Source organism: Clavelina lepadiformis, chromosome 5 (genome assembly GCF_947623445.1).
Source record: "Clavelina lepadiformis chromosome 5, kaClaLepa1.1, whole genome shotgun sequence".
NCBI classification, from domain to species: domain Eukaryota; kingdom Metazoa; phylum Chordata; class Ascidiacea; order Aplousobranchia; family Clavelinidae; genus Clavelina; species Clavelina lepadiformis.
In genome coordinates this window covers 16,096,864-16,124,846 of record NC_135244.1, presented here as the reverse complement: position 1 = coordinate 16,124,846, position 27,983 = coordinate 16,096,864, and the positions used below count along the sequence as shown (strand labels likewise).

Below are 27,983 nucleotides of genomic sequence, written 5' to 3'. Positions count from 1 at the left end.
AATTGAAGGTTTGATAACTGTTTCACTTCTGCAGTCCAGGTGATTAGCTTTCGTCTGCAAATACTTATAGAAAGAATAAGAACGAACGTGGTACTAGCTTGGTCACTGAGATGGTTTTACAAGTCAAAAACAAACAGACTATTCAACATTTCTTGAATTTGTTCAGTTAACAATGTAATTAATAGCACAACCGACTGACATCAAAAGCAACATATTACAGGTATATAACAGTACACTAAATTGCAAATAATAACATTATGTTGTGATTATTTACCAAAATTGGTTAATACCATACCAGAAACTTCTCGTAAGCGTAAACATCACAACTAAGGAATGTGAAGAAACGATACTCCTACAGGAGGGCATTCAAAGACAAATTTTTAATAAATTATTTCACATTTCACAAAATTACACAGTAAAACAGTTTTTTATCAAAAAATTGCAAAATAATTTGATCATAGTTTTAAGTCCTTTTCGATATGTTGAGCAGTGGTATTGTGCATCTTCGCTTTGTTCTTCTTAAAATGATCTATGGCCACATCTCTGCTTTTATCCCACCCTCCCAAATCTCTGTTGTGAACAAAGCTTGATATATACAATATATTACAGCAGAGTCTACTTTTAATTATATATGTAATAGCATTAAAAACTGTTGTATAAATGTATATGTTTAATAAACTTCACACAAACATGAAATTTAAGTTATTCAACTCTTTACAAGAAAAACTTTTCTACCTGAAAAGAGGCCTCGTGAATTTCATTCTTCCCTGGTCTGTTGCCATCTGTAAGGCAGGTCTGATTGAAGGTTCATACCTGGCTCGAATTCCCAGTCTGAGCCATCTGAACTTAATCTCACTGTTGTTAATCTTTGAGAATCGGTAACATGAGTCCATGGTAGATATATGACTTGATGTGAAGGGATCCTGAAAGCATAACAGATTGATCACCACCACAAACTTAAAAACAAATTTTGCAAGTAGACATCTGCTTTCAATAGAAAATGCTATGATACCACCTACAATATTGACTCGCATCAGTGCACAAAAACTAACTTTTAATAGAAGCTGGCCGAGAAATTCAATCTTTTGCCATGATGAGAAATGCTTAATGTCCTTTGCTTTAAAGACACCCAGGTCATTTGTTGCTGTCTAATAACAAGTACGGGTAATGCATCACAGTCAGATAAACAAACAAAAAAAGATTGACACAGTTTCTCATAATATTCAAGAAGCTAAATGCAGATAAAACAGTTTCTAAAACCCTACAAAATAACATTAATGGTAAATAGGGCAATAGTATTACAGTAATTACAACGCCCACAACACCTAAGGACTCACCTTGGCCCACTTTTCAGCTAACGCAGTGCATTCCGTTGACAAAGTCTGATCATATTCTGGTATCACAGGTGGCATTCCAGGTGTATGAAACCAAGCATTCCAATCGAGACTATCCAGTACAGCTTTCTGATTTTAATGGTATATACCAAGTAAGTTAATTGTAAACGTAAGTAAGGTAAAATTTAACCTGTAATAAAAATTGCAGTGAACATCACTGAACAACTGTTACTTCAGTCAGACACCTTGCTTGAAAAAAATTCATACAAGTGATCCTTCCATTGGCTGGTGGAGACCGATTCAAACTTATATTTATCAATGTAGCTTCTTAAAAATGGCTCAAACTCACCTTAAATAAACAAAAGAATACAAAAAATCTTTTAGCGCTCAAAAAAGTTTTTATGGCATACAATATGAACAAAAAAAATATGAACAGTTAAATGCAAGATCAGCATAAACATTTATAAAAAACAAATCTTTGAATTTAATAGAAATTCCTGCACTAACAAAAACTACTCTGCAACTAATGGACTTGATGATGATCAGTTGATCACTATTCAATTTCTTACTTGGTCCTCCAAGCAGTGTTTCCAGATGAAACAGAAGGGTATGACCTTTCTCGTAAGGTATTGGGGAGAATGCATCATCTGGGTCAACTCCATCCAAGTTCACAACAAGATGCGTGAATGGACTGTCTTTTCCAAATGTTTCTATCTTCAGATTAAAATGGAGAGTGATATATTATTATCTATCTTTGTTCTAGCACATTTACAAAATATACTTCAAAATAACCTCATTGCTCTTTAAGTTTAGGTTTACGAGAATATATTACGTCATTATTATGGCATGCCTATTTGCAATATCAAATAGATATGACATGTGATATGTATTATACAAATTCATTTTCATTTCTATTTATGTATAGACGTAACATACACCCCACACATCAACTGTATTGAAAGCCGTTATTGCATTAATTATGGTGATGCTTGATGACTCTAGAGCTGCAATGGGCAATCACTTTGTGAACGCATGCTTTTCTAACTTTACAGCCGTTCGCATTCCGATTACCTTTTTGTGAGGTCATTTTTTGCAACTTTTATATTTTTTGGTAAATTATTTCCCAGTGCCCCAGGAATTAGTTGATTGCTATGGTCCTGTTGGACACTCCCTTTTAACTGCATGACCGTTCAATATTTTTTTAAATATTTGTAATCAGTTTTACCCTGCACGTGTTATGATCAGACGCTACTTTCTTGCATTGTACCTCATACTATCTGAGAAGGATATGCAACTTTTGTCATGACTCAGACAGATCATTATTTCATGAAGTAGGGAAGCATTCTTTAACTTTCTAACTTTAACAATCCAATTTTTGTATTTGCAAAGCATGGAAAATTTTGGTTGGCAACTCTTGCCATGAGCCAAAACCCTTTGCTTCGATGGGATCATTTTTCAATTATATCAAAAAGATGTCATGAGTTTGCATATATTGCTACAAAGGGATTTTGATGGCATTGTAAATAAAAGGCAAAACAAGTCCCTTTTTACACAAATGAAGTGGAATAAAGAAAAATTTTCAAGGGCCATGGAATCTGGTATGCCCATTGCCCATGTCATCTCTGAAGAAACGATATGGAAAAAATTATGCGTATTTCCAGAAACCATTACTCACATACTGATGCAGGTCCTTAAGGCCATCTACAAAAATAAACAAATAGTATAGCCAATGCAAAACAAAACTTACTGCATATTTCAGTCTCTTTAAACCATCTGCAACAACATCAGAAAAATCATGAACAATACACAGAATATACTATGATGCATATAATCCAAAAAAGGTTCACGTACTGAAGGCTTGAAATTGCCTGAACTTATCATCAAAGAGTTCACAGATAATTTTTCTTTCCAAAAATACTGTGTGGCCCTCATTTAACCTGCAACAGAACTTGCTAGTAATTGCAAAATACGATACGCTGATTTGTGTTGGACAAAATAAATATAAAAAAACCTACCAAAAATCTTCCCAAGTGTGATTAGTAACAAGGTTGCCGGTCCAACTGTGTGCAATTTCATGAGCAACCACCTGCAGAAGTTAAATTTTACAAGAATTTACTTTACTGAAGTGGACTTACTTTCCGATAACGGGTGAAGTATACAACCACACATATACTTGACCTGTCATCTGAATAAGAAGGCCTGCCCAAAAAGAAGTTATGATACGATATTTCCGCCAGATACTCGATCCTGATATAGGGGACTGGGCAAATATTTGTAAAATCTGTACATTTTAGTAGCTGTGATGATTGCTTATGCTATTATGATTGCTTTCATCTATGTGCACTTAAAAACTCATTAAGGCTGTGGCATATTGGAATCGAACGTTTTAGTGCAATATGTGAGGGCACTGTTGTTGTTATTCCATTATCACATCAGTAACTTAAAATACAAAATTAATTTAACAGTAAATAAGTTGGAACAAATAAATAAAAGAATAGAATCCACATTTGCATTCAAAGCAGATTCTAACAACATAAGCTCCTTGGCGCAGTAAGTTTCTTTCAGTAATGTTGTTCTCATAAAATGCAATAGCTGAAAAGAGCCATACATTTCAATGAATAGTTCTCAACAAAGAAGCTTTAACAAGGGGGTGTGTCAAGGCAACAATGTTACTGCTAAAAACTTTAAATCTGGTGGCCAAAAGGAACCCCTAACATTGTTTTATTTTTAGGCACACGAACATTGCCTTGTCAAAAAAACACATTGTATCTAATAAGTTAATGAAGAGCTTGTAAATGAATATGCACAGATACTTAATACTAGTGCAGCAATTCTTTATGACTTTAATTGTAGTGTTTGACTTTATCGCTTTTATATTTGAGATATTGGTTTGTTTACAAATAGTGAAATTTATGTTGGTGATTGGTTATTAGTTATTACTTTTACTTGTTTTTAATGAAATCATTTTAAATTTTCAATCTGTTTTCTACCCTGGGCTCTTTACACAGTGTTTTTGCCAAGTACTTTCGCCTGATTATGCACAGCAAGCTCCAAGCTTCGCTGCATCTCTGCAATAACCTTTGCTGTTCTTTGGCACTGTATATTAATTAAAATTAGTAACATATTGTTAGGTTTCTAGCTGGGAAAATTGTTGTTATTTTTGGCATTTATCAAAATGCTTCTAAAACTCAAAGCTCTATTTTTTATGAGTTAACTTTACCCCTTTGTAGACTCTTATACAATTTTCATTGTGGTTTCAACTCACTTCATCACCAAGCTTACAACCTTTCAATTTACTTATGATTGCTTGTCATTGCGATATTACATGGGTTTTAATTTAATACTAACATAAAAAGGCCACTTCGCTATGTTTTGTTGGCCTGATGGGCCAAAACAAAGCTTGTGGTGCGAAATAGACACAATTGATCTATTAAAGCGCAAACAGTTTCGTATTTTAATAAGTTTTTGAAATAGCAAAAGAATAACTGGGTGATGTGTTGTGTACATGATGTAAGAATGTGGCAGTCAGAATGTTTGAATTTAACTGCGCTTTCACCTTCAAAACAATCCTTACGCTGTACAGACAATTTACTATGGCAATTTGCCGAAGGTTTTTGCAGTCTGTCGCAAAATTGTATGATAGAAAATCACCATGCATTTTCAACAGGTTTACTGGTGGGCAGTGACATAGCATCCCACTGAAGATGTGACCATTGCTCAAGCTTATGTTCAGAAGGAACAATAATTCGTAAAATAGATTAATTTTTGAAATAATTTTGTGAGACACAAGCTCTTAATACAAAGTGTTGCTCTTAATACAAAATCATTGTTTTTGCACTGCACGCGTTTATGATAAGCAGTTTCGTTGTTAATGTTATGACATATTAATCTGTTTCTGATGCCAGTCAGAAACATTTTACCAGAAAAATTGTCTGCTGTGGAAACATACATACAAAAATTATTCAAAACAATACATAATTAGAATGAGGTCACATAAAACATGGCCTCACAGTTTAAGCTACAGCTCTCGAAATAAATTTCTAAAGTAAACACCTTTGTGAAATGTGGATATATAACCAATGTGTGGTGTAGCATCACCACCTAGTAATTATCATAAAACAAGTTTTCAGTTACTCACGTTAGCAAGTGACTTGTCTCCAGCCTAAAACAAAATAAACGTCCATGAAGTTAATTTGTGTTAACCTATAAAAATATTATTTTACTCAAGCATGTTTACTTTAGTGAGTAATATTACGATACTAGAAACAAACAGCTTTCAAAAATTAACTATCTAAACACTTATTGTAACTTACCAACAAAGTTGGAGTAACAAATGTGAGACAAGGGTTTTCCATTCCACCATAGGGAAAAGAAGGTGGCAGAACAAGGAGATCGTACTGGCCCCACACATACGGACCAACTAATTTTTCACCAGCAGCAATCATCTGTTCTGTCTAAATGGAATAAAGTTTATATCAAGCTATCTACAGTAGCTAAAAAATAACAAAGTAATTCAGAGCTTGGTATGTCCTAGTTGCCGTTATTCAGAAGTAATTAACCGTTAAGCTTCTCAATTAAATTTTGGTTTGACAATGTCTCTCACCTCAGAAAATTCCAATGCAGCTTTGTCAACCAGCTCCTTCTCAGACCAAACCTTAGACCTTGGCCCAATTTCACGACTCTCCAGCAAGCCAACCACTATGGCGATTAAGTAAGATGACATTGGCACCTGTAACAGTTTTGATACACAATAATACAATTTGTAATCTGTAGTTACCTATAGCTTTGAGTTTGAATAAATACCAACTGCAGTGATGCATGTAATATTAAAATGTAAGGACTAATTATTACCAACGAATCATGGTACTGTTAACATTGGTTAGTTAGCTAGTAACTTATAGCATTAATAAACCATGTACATAAATATGAAATATACAAACTGCAATTGTTACAACTAATAAAAAGAAAAATCGAATAATATTAAATAACCTTCTGTTCAAATTTATATGTCATCAGTTTTTCTCCGTTTTCACCCTTTCCAGCTTTGTCCCAACACTGAACAGCACTCATCAAGGCAACCAGTGGATGCTGGACAGTAACCTGCAACATTCATTGTGATGTTCACAAAACATAAAAAGAATAGACCTAAAGATGAAATCAAATATTTAAACTTTTTGTTTAATGCAGCCAGAAAATTGGTCCCACCTTAGCAGTGTAGGTGGCCTTGGCTGATGGACTGTCTTGACAAGGCAGGAGAGAACGTGCATGTATCGCCTATAACGGTTTATACAGGGTTATGACTTATCAGTTAGTCGTACATTTAGATTTGTACAGTACTGCATTTTAACTGATTGCGCCATCATATCAACCTGACACTGGCTGAACAGGTATGGGTATTTCTGACCAGCAGTTTGTTCAGCATCAAGCCATTGAAGAGCACTGCAACTGCTAGAAGTTTCATATTCAATGTGCAATGTAAACTCTTCATCTCTAAAAACATAATTCAAAATGTTATGATTATTATCACACTTATCATAGCATGCTGCAAACAATTAGATGCTAAGTTTTTGGAGCCTAATATAGTTTTAGCTTTCACACCCAAGAACTAAGTATTATATAGTATATATATTGTATATACATGATTTGGATTACTATTAAGGTATATGAAAAATGAAAGCATTAAAATAGGTTACATTGTAAAATGATTTCAATTAACCTGAAAACCACTAATAAACGATAAATGATTAAAGACCTACTATTTATAACATAACATGTCAAGTCTGTCAGTTATTTTCAGACTGCAGTCAATTATTAACTAACTTGCATGTTTGTATTTTCATAATAAAAAAACAATGTTAATAAAATGTATAGATATAGAAGTTAGTTTGCAGCACACTTGTGACAAATATTTGTCCAAGGTCTTTGTAAGTTAAATGCACTTAATTTAAGGCAAAGGTTTTTGATACAATACATTCAATTATACCATCATAGCATTTACAACGTTCCCAGTAATTGATAATAATAACTTGGAAAAACATTCTGAGATAACCGAACATGGAAGCCTTAACACACTTACTGCTTGACTGAATCAACAAAGTCAATTTGCAAAGGTGATCCAAAAGCAGCGTGCCTTTCTTTTATCTTAAACTTCAAATCAGCTTTTCCATCCGTGATTTTATGGATTGCCAAGTCCTTTGAGTCTAAAATCTATAAACCATAAAACAAAAGCACGTTTAACTTTTCATAAAGTACCTAATTAACAGGAAATATAACTGGAGATTAAACGTTAAAGAAATTATATACATATATTTGCATTGAAGTACACTTGAGTATCTACATGGCCATTGGGTAGATTATAAATGAACATTAATTACTTAATTACACATTAAACATATGATGTTCAAAACCCACATACTTACAAGAGATGAGAGATTATCCTTCTTTGATTTAAACTTTAAGTCAACATATCCAGACAAGACTTTTCTTGAAAAATCCACAGTCCAATTGATGTCAATATGCTGGATCTTTGCCTCTCTTGGATCGGAGTAAGAAGTGGGATCATAGGCACCCATGACCAAAGTTAATTTTTTCTTGACTACCCTATGCTGATAAATAAACTAGAAAGCCAAAATTTCACAAATCATACATACAAAAATGCAGTTTAAAAGTCTATTTTACTTTACTCATTTGCAAAAAACAAAAACAAGCTAAGGTAAGTTTAAAAGAATGTGTTGTCATTATAAGAAACGAGGTAACCAAAATAACATAGGTCTGTGCACCTGCAACTTAGATATATTTTTAAATTTTGTGCATTGCATCCAAATAACGATGTCTTGCACCCATTTCAACAAAATGTGCCATGTTTTCTTGCCTGGTAACCTGGAGGAAATTTTTACAACAAAATGAGTTTAAGCACCGCAGTTATTGACGACAATTTTGTTAAACGGTCCTGGTTTTTTAATCATGATTTTAGGTCAAACCAGTTATCTTTTGTAACTAGGCAACAATTGTTCGATTGATTGAATGCAACAGCACAGCGACCAATTAGCTACAATTTTAACTCTGTGGGCTTCCCTATAATTGGAAAACTCTCAGCTTGGGAACTAGCTCTGGTTATAACGCAGGGTTTGACTTTTACAGTTATCCGGTGTCTTGTTCAACTTTTAATATCAGCCAATGACCATTGAAATGACTAGATTTTACGGTGGGCAAGTAAATTGAAAGCAATTACTTGTATGTCGGACAAGTAGCTTTTTAGCCTATTAAAGTTCTTAATACATATCAAAATGCATGTCCCAACACTCCTGGCTTATTTTCAAGCTTGATATTTTGAAATTTTAATAGCAACTAACAAGGATTACCAATAGTTGGCCGACCAACTTGAACACGGATCAAATTCTTTTTCTGAAGATCTCATTAATAGTAAAAATTTCCAATTGTTTCTATATACGCTGCCACTATTTCACCATAAAAAATCATACGTTCAAAGCTATTTTTCATGGTTTCTTGTTACCCTAACTTAAACGTCATAACATAGTAACCTAAACCTACCAGTAACCTAAATCTACCTTCTAATCTAAATCTAACTTCAATTAAACCCTAAACAGTGTAAATCGCATTTCTGCATCCCCATACTCCTAATCTAACCACCTATACTTAACTATGGGCTGCGCGACTTACTTTAGTGAAATAGTCACTCTGTTTTGTACTTTGACAAATTCAAGCAAAACAATTATACATAGTATAAAAGTGCAAGCCATGCTAAGGGTTTTGCACCATCCAGACCACCCTTCAAATTTCGCACACAGACCATAAAGCGTATACAGTTTAAAGTACGATCGACTCGTTTGAACACTGTTTCAGTCTGTTTGTCGACAATATTCAGAACATACTGGAAACGAGGTTCTTGGGATGTGAGTACAAAAAAAAATTAAACTTAATCGGTACCAATATGTTACTCAAGAGTTTCAAAACGACCTGGTTTTGAAACGAGCTTCTCAGGCAAGGTTAAGCTTTAAAGGTTTCGTCTTGTTTGCAATTTATTTGAAATATAAATAGTGTAAAATTTTAATCCAAAACATATAAAATATTGAAAATAATACATTCTTAAAAATTCATAGTCGCTGGTTTGTATATATTGTGATGCAATAATTATGTAACTGTAATGTCACATTGAGTGTAATGACTATGCATGTCACTTTTATTACTAAACTTTGTGTACACCTATTAAAAGGTAACATCATCATAATTGTATTGTGAACATCATTGTATTCAGCTTGTATCCTTACAAAAAATTTTATTTAAAAAAATTTAAAAGGAAAAGAAATTTAAATCTTGTAAGGTTTCATGAAATGTTTCAAAAACATTTTCATAACATTGCAAAATATATATATATCAAGGGCAGTAGTAATAAAAGCAACGAAGGCGTACACAATAGATTTGCAAAACATAATGTCCACTTTTGTGTACTGAGGCGACTGCATTCTCAGAATTAGATGAACAATGAACACCAGTTTACTTCCACAAATACCTCAAGGTGAAATTGATCAAGGTTGAGAAAATAACACTTTAAAACATACGGACTTACAAAATTATAACTAGGTTACAGTATTTGCAGGTAAGCTGGCTATAAAGTTCCGTTGAATGTTACAGACATACTAAAAAAAACATAATTCTACAGCAAACTTACGGTAGGCCTACTGTACTGAAAGACTTAAATCAATGAGAAATAAACTGGTAACCTAGCATGAACACAAAAGTATTCACAGAATAAGCTAGGCAAATCTTCTTGTATACCAACTCGGCATTACCGAGATAAGTCCGAATGGAAAGTTTAGGCGTTTTTAACAAGAAATCACATGTGCAAAGACGCACTGACGGCATGCACTGAAACCTCACGTCTTAGTTTATTTATTAAAAATTGGCATTCAAACAATCAGTTTTTTTGTTTGTCTACTTATTATGAATTGGCTAGGCTAGTAAACACTCGGAGTACACATTGATGAGTCTCGTGCGTAAGTGCTTCACTTTCCAGTATGAGAGATAGGAAAGAAGTAAATAGGTAGTCGTGATAGGTTTTAACTTTCAAGAATAAAAATGTGGTGGTGATCGTGGGGGTCTAGTATACAAGTGCACAACCAGATGAATAACGTCACAATTTGAGTAGCTGAGGTCTAGCCTACAAAAGGTATCCTGTGGTTGTGCACTTGTGTATTGGACCGAATTTTGGTTGATTTATGCCACTTGAATCACTGATCAAACTAGCTTACCAGGCAGAACATTGAGTGTAATATCCACCTAGTCTACCTGATTCCCACAATTAACCTTTGCTTTTAAACAGGCCTTTTACCTTCAAAGTCTCAAATCGGGCCTACATTATAAACTGTCTGACAGAGAACGTAAGTTCGTTTCAGTTCATCCTGGCACATAGGTTGTTTTCAACCAGACTGCGGCACAGACGTGAATGTTCTGCCGATCTGTTAGCTTAACTCTAATTTTAATTTAGACATGTTTAATTGGGTCAAGCGTAAGCTATATTGGATAGTGCAAGGTGTATATTTATTATAATTTGTATATTTCAGTCTATATTAGGCTACTATGATGCACGTTTTTGCCCTCGACGCCTTGCCGCATTTTCCTGCCTGAATTGTGGTGTATTATCATAGTTTCGAATACGTGCGCAACCATCAGTGTCAGCACAATCATTCCTTCCCACCGGCATCAACTAGCCGATGGCGAAAAATAAAATGAATACTTCAGTGAATGACCAGTAGATTTAAACGGGGGATTCCCCGAATCTAAGAACGTTGAATACTAACGTCATAGTATTTTTTAAAAGCTCGTTTTTCCAAAGAAGTAAAATAAAAACATCAAAGAAAGGAGAAAAGTTAAACGAGTTTCTACACAAAATTAAATTTACAAAGTTGCGTTATTTTAAAGTTATTTACCTAATGCTTAAACGTAATCAAAATGACCAGACTGGAGTCAGGTAGATTCATTTGAAACATTGTCTTGAATTCAAGTCGTTTATACAATTTCATTGAAAGTGAGTAAAGTCAAGACAAGTCTTTGAAAAAACTGACCCGAGTTACTACGACTCTGGATGGTAGGCTAAGTACAGTATAAACATATGCTGAGTTGAAAATTACAATTGACGCCGCAAGATAGTAGCGCTTCCTTGTAAGTGGCAATTAAGACATGTTTACGGGTTGATTGTACAACGGTTGATTGTATTGGCAACATACTTAAAATTTAAACAATATTCCGGGTAAAATTCCCCAAAAATGCTGAATTATTACTTCTTCGTCGTAACGTAGTCATCTTGGGACGGGTTGGCAGTAAATTGTATATTTTCGAGTTCTAGAACGTCCTCAGCTGTTGCTCCGTTATTACCGAAATTTTCATCTTCTTCAACAAAATTTTTTGCTTTACTGCATCTATAGGCAAACGTTCTTATGAATTTTTGTGCTTTTCCCCAATATAAAATTGGATTGAAGCCGCTGTTTATGGGAATAAGTACAGAGACCATCGTGGAGAACCAAACCTCCGCATGTTCAAATAAGTCCATGCTCTCACAACAACTCCGGCTTTCGCTTAGAGAGAAGAGTATAAGTGAAGTTACTACAACCGGAACCCAACAAATAAAATCAGTAGCAACAATCCAAAACATGGTGCAATTCATATCACGCATTTCTTTGTCTCTTTGCCTCGTAATGCTTGAAGATCTCTTCGCGTTTGAAGTGAGATAACATGGGTTAAGGCAACCAGAAGTTCTAACCGATGATGTGTTGTGGTAAATAATGATTTGTGAGCAACAAATTAAAACAAAACATGTGAGATTAAATATTAATACAAATAAAGTGAAGTATTTGTCTTCGTCGTATTTACTCACGAGATATTTCATAGCACAAATATGTTGCTCGTTAAAATAACCATATTTTTTCACGTCTTCCTTGTCGTATGTTGCGTTTGACGATGCTTCCGCCAAAAAGTGGGCAACGTGTTCTCGCTTCATAGATATTATTCCGCGTGAAGCGTGGCATTCTGACCCTGTATAATCTAGAACAGTGTTACTAACGTGAGTAACATCCTTGCCGGTTACCTCACAGCCATGAAATTTGTAGATTGTAGTGAACATGAAATCGACAAGGTCTGGAGGCAAAATCGGAATGACTGCTAAGACGGTCCAGCAAAACCAAACCAGCGATATGGCACAAACAACTGGCTTGACTTTAATCAGTCTGTATGGTCGCAAGACACTGTACAAACGTGCAGCGCTGATCATGCAAAGAGTTGATACAGAAACTTGACTTGAAACAAAGTTTATCATCCCCATCGTCACGCAAGTAATACTTTGTAGCCATTCATCAACTTTCAAGGTTTCCTGCTTATGTTGAACGTTATTCAACCATATGCAAATTGATCCTATCACCAATGAGTAAATACCCATTAAAAGGTCAGCGAACGACAGGCTCAGAACCAATGCAAAGTATACCGTCTTTACTTTGGTCGTACTCTTCGTTTTACGGTAGCTGTAACACTTAATAATAATCACTGAAAGGTTACCGATCACTGCAAAAACTCCAATAAGAAAAGACCGAAAGATACAGAAATATTTGTTGAATGGATTGCGCTCCGAAGTGTTTTCGGCGTGCTTACAAGTTTTTTCAAGATCTAATGTACTGAAACAAATTGTCTTATTTTTCATGATTTTCTGGTCTTGTGTGCTGTTGGATTCTCCGGTGAAAGTTACGTTCTCCTTGCTATGTTTCTTCCCCATTCTGCAATCTTTTCCCATTGAGGCATCGTGAGCTGCTGGGACTGACTGAAAGCATGACTCAAATAAACGAAGCCATCCTAGACTGCTGCAAGTATGATTGTTTTCGCATCGTTGAATTTCGTTGCAAATACTGTCAGTTGGCAAACAGCAAGTCGGCGTTGCAGTTCGATCGCGGCACGACGCTCTCGAGCACATCCCCACATCATTTGAGCAAAGATACTCTATAAAAATATCATGGGAAGGTTTCAAAACATCGAAATAAACGACAGCTATTATACCATCGATAAAGTATGCATATAGCCTTCGGTTACGAACGTAAATGTATATGTTTGCAAGCATGTAATCTTTTAGCCTTGTAAGCTAGCGGCAGCACGATAAAACAATTTTAAACTTTGTATACAGTACAGAAAAGCGGATTAGCGCTTTACGTAACACCAGGCGTCTTGTTCACATTTCTACTTGAACTGAGACCAAAAATTGAATAATTGTCCTGTGCGCCGGAAGTGGATCAATAAAATATACTCATTTGTCGAATACATTGTATGTTCGGTATGTCAACAACAAACTACATTGTACGTAATTAAACGAGCAACAAACAGACATCTATCAAACAACAAGGCAAATCAGCTATCGCTTGAACTTGTCAACTAATTACAGCACCAAGTAATTGCTTCCTATTGATCACAAATGATGTCATTGCATAATAACGAAACACTCATTGACGCGAGCAATATTACACTGCAAGTGAACTCGTGCACTTACCAGCGCCTCCGGCTTGTAGGAATGCAGCAAGTAATATGAGAGAAGTCAAAACCTCAATTACCATTCTCAGTTCCACGGGGAATGCGTCAGACGTTTAGCTTACATGCAATTGTGCTTTGAGTTAGCCTGCTAATTCCACATCTTCAATCAGTGTGGTTAATTGAGGAAAGTCTTGCGTCACTTTCTTATCAGGCTTCTTTTGTTACCAAATGGAAAACTGGACGCATTTGAGTTTTTGTCTTCACACACCATTGCTTAATCCATTGAAGATCTATAACCTGAAAGCAACAGAGTTCAACCAGTTTGTAAGATTTTCTTTCAATGACTCAATACGTTACACAAAACCTACTCATTTAAAATTCTTTTTTCATTGAACTGACTGTAGGCAAAAGCGTCACAATGTAGTCTTAATCTTCCATACCACAATGTTCAACATTGATATTCCTCTTCTAAATTCACTCGATGTACAGCATATACTAGTTGCAACGAACTCACAGATTATACTTGCACTGCATTGTGTATATTTCTGTATTTCTAAGACACGAACAAATATAAGTATACTTTCTTCCTTCACATTCCTAAAAAGCTGGGATTTTTTTCACATTTAGCCTAGAGTTTATAAAAAGCCGAAATTTCTGCGTAATTACTAATTAGGCAACGTTGGTGCTTTCAAAACCAACTGAGTGAGAGGCACTCGCTTAACGAAAGATGATTTTGGTAGTTTGGCACGGGAGCATGACATATGGCCGCGGGAAAGTGGCCGCGAACAAACTCACCGGGGTCAACTGAACGTGACGTAAATTGACCGCAGACAAACTGACTGTGACATAAACTGGCCGGCGATCAAATTAACCGTCGATAAATTGGCCGGCGATCAAATTAACCGGCGACAAATTGGCCGTCAAAAGGTCAAAATTTTAAACTCGGTAGTATATGATATGTAAAGTAAATATTTGTTTGTAACTATTTCCTTTGTTTTTAACAAAATTGTTTTTTATTTCAATACACATTGAAACGTTTATTGAAATAAACAGAAGTGACTAGATAGTGAATTAGAATTTTGACCTTTTGACGGCCAATTTGTCGTCGGTTAATTTGATCGCCGGCCAATTTATCGACGGTTAATTTGATCGCCGGCCAGTTTATGTCACAGTCAGTTTGTCTGCGGTCAATTTACGTCACGTTCAGTTGACCCCGGTGAGTTTGTTCGCGGCCACTTTCCCGCGGCCATATGTCGTGGAACCGTTTGGCACAAACCAGCACAACGGCACGCAATTGAAGAAAACTGCTACCAGTCTGGCGAGCATTACCGGATTGCTAAAATATGAAGTATTTTAGTATTAACAAGAAATCCTAATGACCTGGGTGTGTTAGATATAGGGCTGCCACTATTTTACTGGAAAAAATCGTTCGCAATTTCTTGTTAATCTAACTTTTCTAAACTTCTCTAAGTTCTGCATACCAATTCTCCTAACCTAACCCCCTATCTTTAACAACAGGCAGCGTGACATACTTTCGATGAAATAGTCATTCCGTAGGTTTAAATAACTTGAAACGTGCACTTAACAGCCATAATGTCGTATAAAATAACCTCAAGTGTCATCTGGTTACTCATAGGTTTGAAAACAGGAAGTATCCAATTCATGAAAAACATGTAGGCTATCGGCCTACGTTCGAAGCTGTTTGCTTGTCTTCGAAAGTTCAGTTAAAGCTGTATTTCTAGATCTCATAGCAATATAGTATTGCCTTGAAAGGCTTATTTTAGCTTTCCTAAAACTACCTTTGTGTAAACAAAACAAAATTTTTTCGTTATCTGAAAATAAGTATAGGCCATTAACGCAATGCGTTTCGTCGCGCTGACAATCGTGTTTTCGTACAAGTCATATTGACATTAGTATTGTTCGTTTTTATTTAAATCGAAGCCTTTGAAGAAAAGGTAGCGCCAGATCTTTACAATATGAATCTTTAGCATGTATAGTACGACCTTAACTATTTGTGTAAGCATCTTGATGTCATGCTACCAACAATGTTTAAAAATGAAGGAATACTTTGAACCAGCAGCGATGGAGTAATATGTTGTTATTGTGCGGTGGTAAAAAAACAGGTTCCACGACATATGACCGCGGGAAAATGACCGCGAACAAACTCACCGGGGACAACTGAACGTGACGTAAATTGACCGCGAACAAACTGACTGTGATGTAAATTGACCGCGAACAAACTAACCGGGAACAGACTTACCGGAATGAAAATTGACCGGGAGGTAAATTGACCGTGCAAGTGCTGAATTATTGTGTTTAAGTTGATGGTAGTATATAATATGTAAAGGAAATATTTGTTTGTAACTATTTCCTTTGTTTTTAACAAAATTTTTTTTTATTTCAATACACATTGAAACATTTATTGAAATAAACAGAAATATTTCCGGAAATACGAGAAATACGAGTAACAACATTAAAAGACGTTCACTGCAAAACACATATGACACTACATAATAAGGGCACTAAAATTTACACAAACTGTTATTTGACAAATAAGGAAGTTTATTGCGCAAATTGTAGGTTGTGGGCGATGCCTCTGAGAAAATCTAATATGTCACGGTTTGCAAAATCTTCAACGATGGTTTGAAGTCGCGCATCCTGTCTCACTCTCCAGTCTCCACCTGCTGGGCTTCTCCAACTCTTTTTGCAATTTACAATTATTAGCATAACCATAACCAAGACTTAAAACTAGGGGAGTCCTGACGTACAGCTTCAATCTGACAATTTACTTAACTAAAGTGTCCATTGTTATTGCAATGAGTCCATTGTTACAACATGAGATAGGCTACAACGCATTGTTTCATAATCTCATCAAACAACTCGTCTAGACCGGGAAAATGCATGTAACAATAGGAAATCTATGAATAAAGGTGAAAAACCCGTAGGCTCACCCTACAGTGTAGGGTGTAGGGCCTACACCCTACAAGGGGCCAAAAAACTCTACGAGTGGCAACCTTGACTGCAATACACATACTAAATTGGATAGTGACTAGATAGCGACTAGATAGTGAATTAGAACTTTGACCTTTTGACGGCCAATTTGTCGCCGGTTAATTTGATCGCCGGCCAATTTATCGACGGTTAATTTCATCGCCGGCCAATTTACGTCACGGTTAATTTGATCGCCGGCCAATTTGTTGCCGGTCAGTTGTCCACTACCAGTTGTCGCCGGTGAGTTTGTTCACGGTCACTTCTCGTGATCCCAAGAAACACACTAATATTACTAATATAGCTTTCACCCAATTCTTCTACATTAATTTAATTTGTAACGACAATTTTAAAACCTTACCTTAGATATAGGGTTCAAGTATCAGCTAAACCGCATATTTACATATCTGGAAATAGCCATGATTTCCTCTAAATCATGCAGCTACATTTTGTTACTTCAAAAATCCCTTAACTGATTGGTTTCTTTGCTATGGTTACACCACCTTGCCTGCCCTTACTGAAAACGTAGTTATCCTGGGTTGAAAGCATTCAAGTAAACGTTCCCTCGAAACAATTCTGGCAGCTGCGTGTACAAATATAGCAGTAAATGCTTCTCCTCAATCGACGAGGCGATTGGGGAACTTTTTTGGTTTATTGTTTTTAAACCTACTGATGGAAAAAGGAAAAACTGATAATCATCATATTCACACAAAAGGATGAAAAACAAAAAAAGCAATAAGAATGTTGAAGATAGAATATTGCAATTTTCTGTAGTCCGCCAATTAAACAAATATACGTCTCTACGGAAAGCATGAAAGATCACGTGTAATCATATTCACCCAATAATGCAATATTTGCTTTAAATGGCCAACAACGCCAAATTAAGCGTTCGCAACAATTCTATCCGTAGTAATGCACACTTTGAAGCTTACGACTTTTGCCCAGGCAACTCGCTGAAATATTTACACTGAAAGAATCAAAACAAGTTTCCAAAAGTTGTTACAACATCTGAACACGGTAAAATTATTCTCTTCGTGTATAACTGCGTCATCATGTGTTCTCGCTTGTCGGGCATCCTTAAATAGGTAAGTGCAACTAGATAGTTGTGACTCATTGTGCTGTACAAGCTGCCTGATGATAACCAGCAACCGTTAAAACGGGCATCTAGGAATCTGGCCACCAAGCACTAAACGGAAGGTGAATGCAAAAAGGGTTGTGAGCGAATTGGTATTGTAGGTTCAAACCGTACAAAAGCATAGTCTCGGTATCGAAGTTACATTCTTCGGCTGTTGTTTGGCGTTGACAGTCGTTTGCTTGATAGTATTCCCTTTATAACGAAGTTTTAATATTTAATTTTTTTGCTAGATCTAGATCAAATGCACTTATAATGGATTGTAATCAGATAATGTTGTTTGAATAACAAATCACACTCTAAAAGCGTATTTCCTGTAGTGGTTAGAAGTAAAATATAAAGTTTTTTATTTCTAGTCAAAAATACGTTTAGATTTTAGAGTATATAAGCCTTCGCACATACAATAAAAATAATAATGGAATAGGCATTCGTTGCACAGAAACTAACTTATAAATCGGCATGCAAATTATGTTATATTCGAGCCATGTAAATACCTGCAAAGCTTAGGGTTGCCATGACGTAATTGGAACATATTACTGAATGATCCGCTGCATTCACTCAGCTTGATAAAATATCGACTTCCGCATTGGATTGGAACTTTGTCGACAGCGAATTCTGGGTAAACAAAAGCGCCTTCCTCTTCACAGAACACCTAACAATTATTTGTCACCTTTGAATCATGGTATTTTAATTGACGTAACTGGTATAGAAATATCTTATACCTATTACATCAACTAAACTAGAAATAAATATTTGCTAATGTATAGCTTGGAAAACCTTATAGAATTACCAATAAGAATGTCGACCATTTGCCGAGTTAACCAGCCAAATTCATACCAACTTAGTCTATTGTACAATTGCCTAGTAAGCCCTTTTATATAAGGTACCTGTACCGAATAAGGCCCGGTCCCTAATAAGGCCCATTGCTCATATTTCGCAAACCCGTGCAAATAAATGAAAGATTTTGTCCCTACATAAAAACTAATATAAATTCATGATGGTTTACCAGATTTCATCGTTGTCACGTGATCAACCGATTCGCTAGAGTACAACAAAAATTTGATATTTGCAGTTAAGGTGGTTTTGTTAATTTAGAAAAAAAGTAAGTGAGAATTTGGCCGGTTAAATGAACTGTTGTCAGCCGGCTGAAGTTTTCATGTAACAACCAACTAATAAGGCCCATACAAGATGCTTGGCTAATTGATGTCCAGACTTCAAGAGTGGTTCCAGTCATCAGTTGGCAAATTGTTGCAGTTACTTTGATGCGCCTAGTGGAATCTTTTCAAATGTTTGTACAACTTAAAATGTGAAATTTCTAATAATGTTATATGTTGTCTATTACTATGTTTTAAATCAAAATACTCACAAAATTGGTGGGCCTTATTAGGAGCCTATGCTCCTAATAAGGCCCATTTTTTGGAATTTTTAATTTCTTTATAAAAATTTTTTGGGGGGTTGTCAGGTATTGTGGTTTTAATATGTTGTAGTCATATACCCTCACTAATAGAATACGATTTTTCAGTCTATTCTCATTTATGGTTCTTGAGTTATTTTCAAAAAAGTGTTAGGTGGGCCTTATTCGGTACAGGTACCTTATAAAACATAACTGTACAATATAAAATATATATATGCAATATATATACAGTAATATATATATATATATAGATATATTGCACGAATACCTGTAATTTGAGTAAGTATAAGTATGCATCTACAGAAATAAATTCAATCTCTTACCCGTTTAGTTTTAAAGTTGTTTCGTAGCGTTCCCAAAACTATTTCCTGAACTCTCATTGTTTCCATGTTGCGCGTCGGAACACATGACGTAGCCGCCAAGTTAAGACAAGATTCCAAATCGGTATAGCGATTACTAAAACCAAGTAAGTATATATACAGATATATAAGTTTCTTGTTCTTGTTAAAATGTTAACGCATGGTGTCGGAGCTCTTGCGTGAGTAGTTTATGTCAGCACTAGGTCGCGCCAAAGAACTATTCCAATTGCTTTGAATATTTTTTCTTATTTAGTTTATTTGACTTTAGTCTAGAGTCTAGACTAGATTTTTGTCAACAGTATAACTTTGAGAATCTTACAGGCAAGTGTGTGGGTGCTGACGCAACATTGAAAAAAATGTCCGGAAACATCTTTGTAGACGTTGTGTGTATTCAATAAAATCGCACATGATCGATGGTGGTGTGGCCGGTGAGACAGGACCATTGTAACGAACTGTGCTAGTTGGTTCTGTAGAGAAATAAAAGGAGTTGTCAACATGTATGGCATTTTAATCGCTTTTTTTGCTCACATTTCATGCTTAACGATGCTGATGCACTTGTTGGCAAAATCTCTGATGTTATATACAATATCATGCACTCACTGCACTCATAGTTGACAATTTTGTTATGACTTACTCTCCAGGTATACGTTCCCGAAACCATGTTCTCTTGTGTTTGACTTCGCTTTATTTTTTCGGCGGTTTTTTCTTCGTCTTCCTTTAGATATTTTTCGTGATTTCCTTCCTCTTTTGCCACCGCGTCTACGTTGGTTTCTTCTCAACGGAACTCTTGCGGTGATGCGTTTCGGAGGAAAAAACTCCCCATTAGAAGTTAGGCGAATTGCACGGGTGGTGGTGCTCTGGTTAGAAGATCTTGATGCTACAATCGGTCTCAGAGCGGTCGCCTCTTCGAACTGTAGTAGTAGAATGAAACTACGATTAACTAATACACTTAAAATACACTGCTGTTTTTTTGTGAATCATTGTAGTTGTTTAGGACAAAGCGTGTTTGCTCAAATCGTTTCTTTACCGCAGAATCGAGAAAGCTTCATGGTTTAGTTGCGTTTCAAGCTTAGCCACTGTAACGTTAACATCCGCGTATAAGCTAACCTCATAGACCCGAGCACCGGGCCGATGTGCTGGTAGCATAAGGCTAATCATCTTCTTCTTTACATCTTTCATCTTCTCCATCGCTTCTTTTTCGTTCAAATCCAGGCTACCGGACTTCGGTCTTTTCTTGTGTGATGTTTCAAGTTGGATTCGATCTAACAAAAAAGAGGGCCTGTTATAACTATATTATTCATTCAATCAGCAGCTCTCCGCCTTTAAATTTGTTTGTTCCTGGTATTAAGTCAAAAGCTTTTCTAATCTTTTATACAAAGTTTGTGGACAACCTTTTACAAAAATCAACAAAAAACAAAAAACAATAATTAACAGATAAATAAAGCTTTATTATGATAATAATGTGGTTTGATCTAAGCTTGTTTACCGCAAAATTGTCAACGTTAACAAGAATCTAGTTATTTTCATGCACGACTTGAAACGTTTGCTTTTGCGTTGTAAGTTGTTTACTGTCGCAGCAACCATTCCATCACAGTCAGGATGACTTACTATAGGGCTAAGAAAATTAGCTGCGAAACTGGCGTCAACTCCGTACTAACTAGATAAGAGTTGCAAATTGTATTCGAGTTTGCACTTACCACATCTACGTAGGGACACGTCATCAATGACGACATAAGACTGTTTGGAGTTTCCACGCATGGTCTCAAAGACGAACTGTGAGGAAATGCTCTGAAGTATAAGAAAAACAAATTTCATTTTGAAGAAAAATCTTTTGTTTACTTTCTTGTCATATGGTTAATATATTTTCCTTTTCTTTAAGGTTTTGAGAATAAGTTTATCGTGACAGAAATTTTTACCGCCAACATCGACGTTTTAATGAACTGGCGTGGCAATACTTTATATGCATTTTTGTTGCTGTATATGCGGCATAGCATTCAATATTGAAATTGTGCTTACCGTATAGTATTGGTTATGCTACATAAGCTACATAAGCTACAACCTATCTTACTGACAAAAGTTAGATTTCCGTTTTCTAAACCTTTTCGCTTAATTTGTGAACTGCATTGTATTGTATCGAAGTAAACAGGCTTGAAGCGAAGCGAAATTATTTCCGAGCCTTTCTCCCCTGCTCACCCCCCAAAAAAGTTCAAGTAAAATTAGATCTAAAAGGTCGAAAACATTTCTTGGCGTGGCCATTTACAGTCACAACATGAAAAGTATTTCGAGTCATGTCACGGCAACGATTACATCAAAATCGTTGGTTTAAACAACATGTTTCTTGCGCATCATGTAAAAAAATTAGGCCCACGTTTCAATTTCAACGGCGGTCACTTCTAGCAGTTACTGATAAAGTTTGGTTAAATCCATAGTATATGTTGTTACAAAGCAATATACAACATTACTTTATTTTATTGTCCGTGAAAGTCTAATGGCATTGGCTCTTTCAAATCATCAGAACATGTAAGAAACATTTTAAGCTGTTGCCCGTTTTTGCCCAAACCTGACCAGCCATCGTTTGTTGACAAAATACTGGTCGCTGGGCTAGGTCAAGAAAATATTTGCAGGAAATATGTTCAATATTGTTAAACCACCGCACAAGCTATATGTGCAATATCTGCGCAGGCCTACCACTTCATAAGCTAAATAATTTGGAAGTTTAGTAATTTAAGTAATCCTTTCTGCTGTTACAATAACCTTTCGCTTACCGTCGATTAAAGGTAAATGATTGCAGTATATTTACTGAATAAATTTCGCCAATGAAGCTGGGTCCTACACTTTAAAACTTTTAGTATGTTTGTGAAGCGTTATACATGTTGTTTGTGTCTTCGTTACAATGGCGTTTGTCGCTGCTATTTTTCGATTTGTCTCAGAGGCTTTTCAAAGAAAGTCAGTTGCGAACGTAAACCGGTACTTTTAACAGTTGCGGTTTTTTTTCCTTATGGGCACGTTCGCACGCGACTATTCTTCGTTTCCAAACAGTGCGGGATAGAAACACAGATGGCTTAAATTTTAAACGTCTAGTATATACCCTATATATAGTATAGTATAGTATATACCCTATCGTTCGTCGTAGAGTTGTACCCAAAAAAACAAATGACGTCATTTTAACCGTCAACAGTGCTACACAAACGTAAAGGAAAAAACGTTTTCTGAAATATGACACATGTGTATTTTAAATTGGCGATGGCCTCCGTCGCTCAAAAGCTAACATAAATTTTACGATTCTTGCTTCTTACAGTTATAATTTATTGAGTCGAGTAGCGACAAAAATTCTTTTTCTACAGACACAAGCTATATTTAGAGACGCCATTTTCTGTAACACTTGAATCTTTCAAGAAAAGCAGTGATTTACTACCGACCACATATAGCGCTACATCTGCTTTTGTAGTTTTATAATACCAAATCGTGACAACTTAAATTTAATAGCCTATAGCAGCAGAAATACTTCACCATAAACGAAATATGACGTGATAAATGTTTTAAATTTGACGAGTTTGTTGCTTTTAATGCAAACATAAACCAAAACGCAGCTTTAAAGAAACAACTTTTAAATTGTGTTGTATTGAAACCATGTATTCCTTGTTTTCGAACACAAAGAATTTCCATTTAAGCTGGTAGCAGAAATAAAAGGTTCACCACAACCTGAAAAGGTCACATTATAAGACGTTAAGTTGAAGGTCGATCTAGCTAGCGAGAAACAAAACTGTATTTGAAAATATCCCAAGTATCCAAATTCGTCACGCGCGCGTAACAAGGTCACAGTTAAAGATAAAAACAAACGATTAGTCGCTTGCTACCATGCGCTTTCGGCTAAGATTAAGAGTTCATTTTTATACATACGTTTTGCTCACTTTGGAGTATAGGCAGCTCCTATAGCGGTTATATCCGAGCAAAAGATCGCAAATCTTTGCAGCAAAAGTATCGGATTTACAAATAAAACTTAAACCATGTAAAACGCAAAATGATAAGCAGAACGTATTGTGCTTGCTATGCATATTTTCGTTTGCAAGGAATTTTAAGGCACGTGCCTTTGTCGTAAGGCGACCGCTTAACAAGTCGCAAACCAAATCGTGCAGAAAAAATCATAAATGTCAAATTGTTATGTCGTTGCTAAACAAACTTCGGGGTGGGCTCGTGAACTCGGGCAAAGGCAATAAAAATACAACTTATTACCTAACGACAAAAACGAAGAATCTGAAGTGCTTTGGCTCAAACAACTTTGTCGTTGAGACCAAAATCGAATCCCCGCTTTGGTGCCAGGTTTCTTGGGCTTCAAAAAACGACTGAGCCCTATAAGCTGAAGAGGTTACGCTCACACAAGCCGCGCTTAAGAATCTGTGACCTTGGACGTATGCATTTACAATTCGACACCACCACACAAAGATTAAATGGCCTTCACTATAAAGCGCTGGGAACCTGGTTCAGCTACACATAAAATCAATTACATCTTACAGAAAAAGCCATGATAATGATGGAAGGCAGATTTAAAGTAAAATATATTTAAATCATTAAACACAAAGCTACTCCATGTTTTATTTTGTTTTCCCTTATTATCTTTTTGCTGTGAAAAAACTGACTTTCAGTTGAGTTACAAAGCAGTACAAAACGATGTCAATGCGACCTTTTGCAAACGGAAAATCAGACCTGAGCAATTCGACGCGAAAGAAAATCGAGTTTCAAGCGGGACCGGAAGAGTTAAAGTGGTGGGAAAATTAATTTGAGCTTTTCTTAAACGGTCGTCAAGTGTTTACATTTCCTCATTTTGAGAGGGCGAAGTGAAAAGTCATTTGTTTATCATTTGGTTTGCAAGGGTTCGTGACCGAGGGGCTTCACATCAAGAAAAAACTATGAAGTAAAAAAAAAACTATGGGTTGCGTCGTTATGAGAGCAGATCATTCATATAAGTATACGACCACAACGCTTTCGTTATTACTGGCAATTAGCATATTTCAGTGAATGTTTTTACACTTTATTTGAAAGAAAAGCCGTTTATGGTCACATCGTGCAGCATACGGCTAAGCGTATGTTAAAGCATGGCTCAATATATACAGTTAAACAAATCCGTTGCGGCTACAAAGTGCATTTTCGAAGCTAAAGGGGTGGTATCACGACATGCAGTGCGTTTTTATATCAAACCACCAAGTGTATTATACACGCGATTGTACGTGTTCCAAAAACTTTAATGATTCCCAATGGATACTTAATCGCCATACTTGAAAAAATGCCTAATTATATTAGTAAGGCCTAAGAAAACGGTTGCGTACATGACAAAGTCTCTGTATCATTTTCGTTTCACTTACGTTCATGGTCATCAAGTGTTCGCGCAAGGGGACAACGATTTGCGTGTATTGGCCGTTTCTTGGTGTTTTATGACCATTTGTCCAGACAGGTTCGCTTTCTTCAACAGGTTCGTCTTGTCCCACAAAATACACTAAAACCAATACCGTCATTTTACATCTTTTTTATATTAATGATAATGCTTTTTGCAATATTATAATTTCAGTCTTCGTTACTGATATTCTCATAAGCTCAAATGTTCGAGCACGTTTTAATTACTGAGTATTGTGTACAAGCCGCCGACATTATGACAATATTAGATTGAAGTACCGGATATCACCTTAAACTTACATCTTAGAAGCGAATTTCCGTCTGGGAATGCCTTGTTGGCACCGCCCATTGCAACCCAAAAAACGAAGCAAGTTTCAGGCGAAGGTATCACACTCACACTTCGAAGGCGAGACCGAAATCCGGCCGGTCTGCTCCTAGCCTTGAAGTAGATGAATTTTCCATCTATAAAAATACCAGTTTTAGCTCAACACAAAATAGTGAAAAACTTATTATTACAAGACAGTGAAATTTTTCAAGAAGGAAAATTAAGTTTTCCATGATTTGCGTAATATAGTCGTCCTATTACAAATGTGTATAACAAAAGTAACCAGAAACTCGTATTGCTAAATTTGTTTTCAGAAATGAGTTATTATCGCTAGAACTTTGTACTGTAGTTGTTTTTTCTAAAAACTGATTTCTCACTGTCGAGGCCGGTGTGGTCTTCGATCTCGGTTCCGCGCAAATTAGATCCGCTCCTCCAACCAGCCCTCCTCATTCCGTACTTTTCTCTCTTCCATCGGCAGAAGGATCGTTTTTTGTCAAAAGCGCAGTCTACTGCTGTCGATGAAACCTCGGTTAGGCAAAAGATTGTATTCAATATAACAACCGCAAACAAGAATGACAGTTTTGCCAGTTTCATTGTTGACCTATATTCGCTAACAATACTTCAATTAATTATTTTTTACTATCTTCTAAAATACATTTCTCAGTTAATAACACTGTACGTCGTTTTAAAGCATTTAACTGAATAAAACTCCACCTTTATGACAGAAAAGAGTCTATATTTATCCCGTTTCGTCTGCCAAAAATACTTTGTCATACAACACCTGTCTATTTCTTGCACAATACAAATGCAGCTCTGACTCTGACCCCTATACATTACAAGATGTTCAATCTCTTTAAAGAGACAGGTTGCTTACAAGACAACTTCGTAAAACATACAATTCGACTGCATCATTGACATTGTCAAATGCAGCTGCCCCATCTCTAACACACGAAAGAGTAAGCAGCTTTGCACCTGCTTGGAAAGATGAAACGGATTTTTAGATAAATTTTCCACTCAACTGATCTTGATCTCCAACCTCTCGATAGAGGTAAAGTGACGTAACTAGTAATTGGAAGTTACTTTGATGAATAGTTACATCACCATCCAAGAATGCGATGCACGTGACAAAATGGTGTAATAGAAGATGATAAAAAAGCGCACTCCTTCATAATATGAATTAATAACTGACGGCATTAATCAGCACCTCAACCGATACCGCACTTTTAGGAGCTTTTTCGAAATTTCGTTCAATAACGCTTAAAATTACAGCATCAACAAAAAATATGTAATGCTCTTCCAGGTATTTTCTAAATGCAAAATACAGTTTCAGAAACAAGAGCCAGAAACCAGAAAGGAGTTACTTTTTCTCTAAGAAACGCGGCTAAACTAAAGTGAGGTTTTGCGTCTAGGCACCTATTGTACAATATAAGGTATGTTAACAGCATTTGGCTGTCGATAACTTATTCTCCACTTCTCCAAATGTTCCCCGTCTTTCTTTCTCTTTTCTTTCTGCAGAATGCAGCAGTTGTTATAAATTTTCATGTGAGACATACGTAAACTAAAAAATTTCTCCATATAAGCTTCAAAACCGGTAGTTATTCAAACAAGTTCGGACGAAAGTTCAAGACACCCATATATTATTGCTTGAAACATGTAAGAACGTTGCGCAAGTTCCCCGGTAACAAGTTCAGGTCGGAGGGAAATCATGCAACATGCGACTAATTGTAATCATTTTTTGATTACCAACTTGTTAAAAGTTTATTGTCATAATCGTAATGACGTTACGCGTGCTAGCTTCTTACAATATAGGGTGGTCAACATCATTGCATACGTTGAATAGCCTATTTTTATGCCTAAGGATCTATTATTTATGGTTGCATCGATTCATGAGTAAAGCTTAGACTTGCTGTACGTCTGTCATCAGTCTATATTAAAGCCAAAATTCCCAAGATAAAAGCTTGGTTATGTTGCCAACACCTCATCGTACTGACCAAAATAGCTACTTCACACATCTGAGCAGCTGGTAATTGCGCATGCCTTCCTCGTAAAAAAGTCCCCACCTACACATAATAGACACACGGCACAATTTGCAATCTTCTGAAATATGGTCAGCAATTGAGTCAAACAAACGCCTACATCAGTCAAAGAGGTAATCCAGGTCAACGTTTATCATTTAGTGGCACTGTCCACAAACATATTGGCGGAAAGGATTTTCTGTAAACTGACTAGCGCTACGGAAAGAGGATTAACGGTTTATACAGTGTTAGAGCACAACCGACAAACAGCGGTTTTAATTTTGACAGCGATATCGCCACCAACCTAGCAAAATGGGGTTGTTATTGCCTATTACCACGATGTTGACGGGTACTAGTGGCGAGGTCACCCAGCAACTAATTATGTTTCCACTGTTGTAGTCTACTAAATATTTTACTGCCACAACAAATATGTGGTTTGAACCGTACACAACAATGTGTCTCGTACGCCTGTTAAACAACTATACAGTAGTGAAATAAGGTACATT

At 36.1% G+C, this 27,983-nt stretch overlaps 2 protein-coding genes across 5 annotated transcripts; both read right to left on the bottom strand.

Moving 5' to 3' along the window:
* Window positions 1-134: 134 nt before the first annotated feature.
* Window positions 135-14,432, bottom strand: LOC143459296 (leukotriene A-4 hydrolase-like). Of its 4 annotated transcripts, none has more exons than XM_076956382.1 (19): window positions 14,225-14,380; window positions 13,876-14,153; window positions 7,754-13,334; window positions 7,411-7,541; window positions 6,704-6,824; window positions 6,540-6,608; window positions 6,324-6,434; window positions 5,938-6,063; window positions 5,648-5,788; window positions 5,473-5,496; window positions 3,350-3,420; window positions 3,186-3,271; window positions 3,082-3,107; window positions 1,904-2,048; window positions 1,580-1,683; window positions 1,338-1,463; window positions 1,053-1,148; window positions 736-923; window positions 135-570 (listed from the first exon to the last, which is right to left on the bottom strand). In XM_076956382.1, exons 3-19 carry the CDS (start codon window positions 7,904-7,906, stop codon window positions 456-458), a joined length of 1,833 nt encoding a protein of 610 aa, XP_076812497.1. In that variant the 5' UTR covers window positions 7,907-13,334; window positions 13,876-14,153; window positions 14,225-14,380; the 3' UTR covers window positions 135-455. The 4 variants fall into 4 exon arrangements, with proteins under 4 accessions (XP_076812497.1, XP_076812495.1, XP_076812496.1 ...); XM_076956380.1 differs by lacking the exon at window positions 3,082-3,107 and adding an exon at window positions 3,010-3,035 and having other exon boundaries at window positions 14,225-14,379; XM_076956381.1 differs by lacking the exon at window positions 3,082-3,107 and adding an exon at window positions 3,010-3,035 and having other exon boundaries at window positions 13,979-14,153; window positions 14,225-14,379.
* Window positions 14,433-17,448: 3,016 nt separating this feature from the next.
* Window positions 17,449-26,137, bottom strand: LOC143460427 (uncharacterized). Its single transcript, XM_076957927.1, has 10 exons — window positions 25,840-26,137; window positions 25,438-25,599; window positions 25,110-25,240; window positions 21,447-21,537; window positions 20,857-21,011; window positions 20,384-20,660; window positions 20,069-20,216; window positions 19,714-19,846; window positions 18,471-18,628; window positions 17,449-18,171 (listed from the first exon to the last, which is right to left on the bottom strand). The coding sequence occupies exons 1-10, from the start codon at window positions 26,054-26,056 to the stop codon at window positions 18,009-18,011; spliced, it is 1,635 nt and encodes a 544-aa protein (XP_076814042.1). The 5' UTR covers window positions 26,057-26,137; the 3' UTR covers window positions 17,449-18,008.
* Between the last annotated feature and the right edge of the window lie 1,846 nt (window positions 26,138-27,983).

Bases quoted from the DNA above. Each gene is read 5' to 3' on its own strand.
- LOC143459296 (XM_076956382.1), bottom strand. From the start codon at position 7,906: ATGGGTGCCTATGATCCCACTTCTTACTCCGATCCAAGAGAGGCAAAG. The intron at 6,064-6,323 runs GTTATTTAATAT...AAACTGTTACAG, and splicing joins CATATAAATTTGAACAGAAG to GTGCCAATGTCATCTTACTT. The intron at 2,049-3,081 runs GTAAGTTTTGTT...TTTAATCTGAAG, and splicing joins TAAAGAGACTGAAATATGCA to ATAGAAACATTTGGAAAAGA.
- LOC143460427 (XM_076957927.1), bottom strand. From the start codon at position 26,056: ATGAAACTGGCAAAACTGTCATTCTTGTTTGCGGTTGTTATATTGAAT. The intron at 19,847-20,068 runs GTAAGATTCTCA...ACTTGGTTTTAG, and splicing joins CAGCACCCACACACTTGCCT to TAATCGCTATACCGATTTGG. The intron at 18,172-18,470 runs GTATTTACATGG...TTCGTTATAAAG, and splicing joins GGCAACCCTAAGCTTTGCAG to GGAATACTATCAAGCAAACG.